At 36.6% G+C, this 6,098-nt stretch overlaps 1 protein-coding gene across 1 annotated transcript; it reads right to left on the bottom strand.

Annotated features, from left to right (window-relative positions):
* Positions 1-2,811: 2,811 nt before the first annotated feature.
* Positions 2,812-4,396, bottom strand: MEIG1 (meiosis/spermiogenesis associated 1). The gene is made up of 2 exons (XM_009321764.1): positions 4,259-4,396; positions 2,812-2,940 (listed from the first exon to the last, which is right to left on the bottom strand). Exons 1-2 carry the CDS (start codon positions 4,394-4,396, stop codon positions 2,812-2,814), a joined length of 267 nt encoding a protein of 88 aa, XP_009320039.1.
* Between the last annotated feature and the right edge of the window lie 1,702 nt (positions 4,397-6,098).

Genomic DNA, 6,098 nt, shown 5'->3' with positions numbered 1-6,098 from the left:
TTGAAGATGTCCCTGCCCACGGCAGGGGGGTTGGACTAGATGATCTTCAATGGTCCCTTCCAACCCAAACCATTTTATGATTCTAAGAATTAACTCAAGCAAATGTCTTTATACTAGATTAATGTTATTTTGTGATCACAGACAAACTTGAACTCAGGCAAGAACCCCTGTTACCAGTTTCTTTTTAAAGAGAGGAACCCTTTTGGCTTCGCAGCTAAGGCCATTACACAGCTAAGGTCTTTAGAAAAGAGACTGGTTTTAACTAACCTTAAGTTTGGCATGAACTGGAGTGAAATATGGAAACGAACTGGATATCAAAGAACAATTATAACTGAAACTGTCACTGCCAGTACAAAACCTGCTATTTTGCTAGTGAAGTGAGTGAACTCCCAAATACAGCATTAGGGCTGACAAAGGCTATGTCTGTAAACTGGTCTCCAGCACTAATGACAAGGCTTTTCTTTCATTTTCATCCCATTAATCTTTTAAATATTACACTGAGATTCAACCTTTTAGCACACTGACAATGCTGCAAAATGTAAGTAATAAAATCTAGGTAACTCACTGTCTCAGAGTGAGAAGAACCTGCCAACTCATACAAAATCAGCATTTCAGAAGTGGAACATGAATTCCCATGCTACTTGCCTGGAATGAAAAGAAATCTCCATGGGCTATATGAAACGCGCACTCATCGTTTTTAAAACATAATACAAGAAAGCATCCAGCAGTACCGCAAAAACATTGAGGTGTAGTCAGGTAAAATGAGGGAAGCCCAGAAATAATCTTCTACATTTGTTTCAACTTTTAAAAGTCTTTCTTTAAAAAAAAAAAATTAAACTCTAGAAAGTTACCTGCAATTTTAATTCCTGTTCTTGAATACCCAACTATGTCTTTTTTATAGACTGAGGAAACAGCTGTACCGAACGTTCTCACTTATTTTATGTGTGCTGATAGCAGTAATTTCTGCCAATAAATTTGAGTTGGCTATACAGCACATCTATTCTTGTGAATTTTTTAAAGGCTCTTTTCATGTCCACTGGAAAAATTCTTTTTTAGGAATCTATGAAGTTAACAAAGTGAGATCCACTATCTCAAAGTAACAAAATAGATGGATTATCCTGATAATTGTTCTGTTCCCACTATTTGATTGCAAAGTATGCAAAACATCCTCTCTTAAAAAGTACACTGAGCAATTCAAATAGAAAAGAAATCATAATGAAAATCTGAAGTGAAATTTACTGCAGCAATGCTTTATTTCTGTCATTGCAGTAACTCTCTATTTATATGCCATTAAAACCTTCCTGGAATAAAAAAGCTTCGCAGTGGCTTCTGAGTACCTTTCAGTCATTTCTCTAACAGAGCTCATACAAATTCAAGCTAAAAATTTCCAAGTAGTCTAAATAAGGTGACTAGATCATTCTCACCTATTGTCACTGAGATCTTCTGAATATTGCATCTATACTACTGATTTTGACTTGGAGCTGTAAGTCCTCTGTTTTGCATCTTGAGTTGGCCACCATCTTAGGTTCAAATGAAGGAAGAATATTCGTAAGACAGGTGGTCAAATGTATACTGCTAATCCATGCCTAAAACCTAGTTTAGATATCCCTTGGTTTACAGTCTAGAGACAGGAGATATTAATAACACTTTTTCTGTAACTACCATGAACACACCTACTGGTTTACATAACAATAATCTGTTCTACTGGTCAATTATCTAGAGTTTTGGCATCTTAAAGTATTTTAGTTAAATTCCCTAATGAGTGAAGGTAAGTATGGTACCTCGCGTTTACCACGTCCATACCGTAGCACACGTATGGACAGCTTCTGCAGAGCTGACGTCACAGCAACATGTTCAAAGCAAATGTTACATATCTACATTTAGAAGAAATAAACTGTGCCCAGAAGAGCCAACTTCTCTCCATTCAGAACAAAGGGTGTCCAAATGACAAGGCAGGTGTAGATGTTGACAATGTGACATTTGAAGTTAGATGAGATGAATTCTGCCCAGAAATCCCACATATCATCTGCTTAAGTTACCTAACCTTAACTGTTACATGGTATGGATTTCATGTTCTCCCTGCAGTTTTGTACTCCCTGAACCCACCATAGGTAAATCCACAATCTCCCCCCCCATAAAAAGGCATATGCTAGCAAGCCAATTAATACTTCCTCCTCAAGTAATTAACACTTGCACCTGACAAAAATACTTTGGAGATACCTTACCTATTGCTCAGGAAGACATTTTTTTGTGACAGTTTCCACCACAATAACTAGTTTTTAAATCTGCAGCTTAGCACTGGTCCTCACTACTTGATTGTTCGGTGTCCTTCACTAAATTCTCTGCTTGTTATTCTTGCTATTCTCCACGGGAACTTTAGCCTTTTGGCCTTACTTTGGCCCTTCGTAGTCTTGTAACCTTTAGCTGTACCAAGAGACTGTGGTTGACATTAGCCAGTGTCAACAAGATTATATTTTTTTGAATAAAGATTGATGCCTCTACTTATAATGGTCTCTGCACACAGTTAAACCAAATATATGATGATGCCCACTTGCCAGCTTTTTATCTTTTTGATGTCAAAACATTTGTAGCTAGGAAAATGAGGGACAATAAGATTTTCAGTTATAGCAGGAAAAAACTGGAATTCCTATGTCTATAGTTCTGGTCTTCTCCACATTTCCTGTATTCCCCCTTCTATCCAAGAATGACATCGATACTTAAGGTAAGTCAGATTACACAAATCTCATTTACTTACAGATTTTAACAAACAAACAGGTTTATAAAAAATACAAACGTATTAGAATAACAAAACTAATACACATAAACTTTCACTTTATGGACTTCTTTGTCTTCGCATTCTCTTTTTTTATCATAATAATAGAATGTATTATCCCTTCTCTGAAGTTTCTTAACAAATCCAGTTTCTGGCCAACACTCTACCTAAGAAGAATAAAAAGAATATACATTCACCTGAACAGGCTCACATTGAATGATGTTTGTGCATTAGATTGGAAAGAATATCAGGTATACTTCCATGGGAAAACCTCATTTGCATGTGAACACTACTTTGCTACTTATTTGCTTAGCTTTTAAGAAAAGATTAAGAGCAAAATGTCAGAAACCAGTTTTCTGGTCCAGTATAAAGAATTTTGTGATCAGAAAAGTCTAGAAATTAGGATCTAAGAATATCTGACGACTAGAGTCATTTAAAAAGTGGACTAGTCAAAGCTTTTAAAATACGTTGTTTAGGGAAAAAACATTGATGCTACTCAGTACTCTCAGAGGCTAAAGGATTCCACTTCTGTAAGACTGACACACAGTTTCTTTGGGATCCTTCTGACCATGAAAAATGTGTGCATCATGCTTTTCATTAGCTATCTCATAAAAATAAAGCGAGCTACATGTATCATAGTCTCAAATACAGCAGGATCAGTCCTGCAGGAAACCAGCACCATCCTGGTGCTCTTCAGTGTTCCACAATGTGAAGCTTTAAACAAAAGGCTCGAGCACTTGTACGTTCAACAGCTTTATGGCTTTAGTAGCTATCTGCAGCTTGAACACCTATGACTACTTCTGATTAAATTGAACCTTAATAATCAGGTAATAAGAATCTTATTTCTCTTCCAGGCAGGGTTGACAATAGGATGTCGAACTACAGCATTCTCTAACCAGAGAGTCCCAGAAGTGGTAGCTTCATCACTTACCTTATTACTTTAGACACACAGCTGAGTTATTTGCTAAACGTAAGAGCCTTAATATTCATTCCACCTATATTATAATTGCATCATTAATAACTACTGCATTATGGAAACATAATATGGAATAAACAAGACATTTCAAAATGTGTAAATTGAAGGAGAACCACTGCCAGATCCTGGCAAGTTTGAACAGAATGCATGCTCATTTTATATTGAGTAAGTGGCGTTCTTTAACTTTTATCAGGGTTTAATTGTTTATGGTTATGCCCTGCCATAAATCTTAAACAGACAGTTCCTACCACACTAATTACAGGATTTCTTTTTGCACAGTTAAAGGAATTTACACCACAGCCTTTACAGTGTTATCCGAGCCCACAACAAAAGAATAAACTGCATCTTATTATGCACATCAACGTTTTGCTGTATTTTGAGCTAACTGGATGAGGAGTGACTTTCTTAGGAACATTCTGCACCATTAAGCGGCACCTCCATTTTTATTTAATCATCTAACATGAGACAGAAGTTTAAAGTAATAACCTTTGCAGAGCTCTAAATCTTACCATATCAACTTGTTTTACTTGTTTATATTCAACCTCATCTCTGTATCCTGCTTGCTGAAATCTGTATAAGTTCTCTACATCATCTGACCATTTTTTGGCATGATGTATAGATTTTGGTTTGATGTCAGCTTTAGCCATGACTCCAGAAACTTCAGGCTTTTTCCTGAAATTAGATTTTTAAAAATTAAATAGAGAAGACGGAAGCAAGCGATTTTGTTAGGGACATATAGAAATAGGTAGAACAAAATTTTAAAATAAAGGAATTACAGACAGTACAATATTATCTGCCCCTCAAAGTCTGAGGTTAAAAAAGAAAAACGTTATAAGCAGTTGGAATCAAATTAAATGCACTACTTGATCTCAAACAAACCCAAATTATCTACACTTCTATATACACCTTGACACTTCTACACCTCGACTTAACCTACCTAACATTTATTTGTGCATATTGATACATTAAAAAATATATAAAATACAGTATTTTTTTTTAATTTCACATCTTTGCAGTTGCCATCCCTTTGGGGCAGGCAGTTTTTCAGGTTTTTCTTTCTTCCTACTGAAGGGACACTGAACTGGGAACCACAAAACGGAGAGCTGGGCTGTTACTGAAGAACAGCAAACACTCGGGATGGGAGGGGAGGGGAAAGGAGAAATGCACAGTCACGTGGCCACAGTGGAGATGACAAAGAAGAGGTCTTAAGAAATAAATTGGACAAGGAGGCAAGGCACACAACCTACCAAAATTCATCCTATTCTACCCTTGCCCCATCAAAATCTGCACTGACTGCCACTGACTTCCTCCTCACACAAAACCCATTTGTTCAATCTGCTGAGAAATAGTAAATAGGTTAATCAACTGCTACGCCTGCACAGAGCAGAACTGGGATAAGATGAAATTCAAACTGGGAAAAAAAAAAAGAATAAAATGACCAATTAAAAAAAAAATTGTGGAGTCAATAGAAACTCGCCAGGCGGGGATCTGAACTATATTTCAAAAAAATATGAATCATTTGACTTCTACCTTATATCTGAATTTCATTGCATTTGCTTTCCTGAGTGTATCTTATTCTGCTACTAAAATAGAACTTTATGCTGCCTCTGCAAGCAAAATACACAGAACACTATCATGCCTAGTAGATATGATCAGAAATGAGTCCTTTCCTAGTTTTGTAATGTCACCAAGCTTCAGCTTCATAATTAGGAACGTATCTTCAAAGAAAGAGAAAAAGCATCTAGATTTAGTAGTGAGAGGATGAACACAGTCTCACTCCCTGGGGGTAGTGTGCTGCCTCCAAATCCTGCGCACAGAGTAAAATTTCCTTACTTAGCAAGTTCCTATATCAACCGACAGCTTGAAAAGTTGAATGCTGATGTCTTACCAAATGCACAAATGCCCATAAGTCTGTTAGAAAGGCAGAAAAGGACAAAAAAAAAATATCGCACCACAGCATACAGATCTTTGGGAAAATGATATCAAGAATTATTGTTATCATAATGTGGAAATAGCAGAAGTCTGCATTTCTGTCATCTAACTGTATGAGAGCCATTAGCACACAAAGAAAGGGCCTTTCATCTCTTACTGCATACACCTTATTAAAGATCAATAAAAATATGCACAAGGGCTCTCTTCTGGCACAGTTCAGCACTCCAAACATTCTTTTACCAGGCTCTGCAGCATTTTGTAATTGAAGGCAGCCATTCGCTAAAAAAAAAAAAAAAAAAAAAGGGTGTCAGTAGTTTTGTTTTAAATCTGTTGCTTCAAGATGATGTGATATGATAGGTAAGTACTTTGAGACTGTGTATTGCATACTGCCCCTCTGGGGGTAGTAATATCACTTGT

Source organism: Pygoscelis adeliae, unplaced genomic scaffold (genome assembly GCF_000699105.1).
Source record: "Pygoscelis adeliae isolate BGI_AS28 unplaced genomic scaffold, ASM69910v1 Scaffold202, whole genome shotgun sequence".
Lineage (NCBI taxonomy): Eukaryota > Metazoa > Chordata > Aves > Sphenisciformes > Spheniscidae > Pygoscelis > Pygoscelis adeliae.
This window is presented reverse-complemented; position numbering and strand designations above follow the sequence as displayed.

Bases quoted from the DNA above. Each gene is read 5' to 3' on its own strand.
- MEIG1 (XM_009321764.1), bottom strand. From the start codon at position 4,396: ATGGCTAAAGCTGACATCAAACCAAAATCTATACATCATGCCAAAAAA. The intron at 2,941-4,258 runs GTAAGATTTAGA...TATTCTTCTTAG, and splicing joins AAGTAAAACAAGTTGATATG to GTAGAGTGTTGGCCAGAAAC.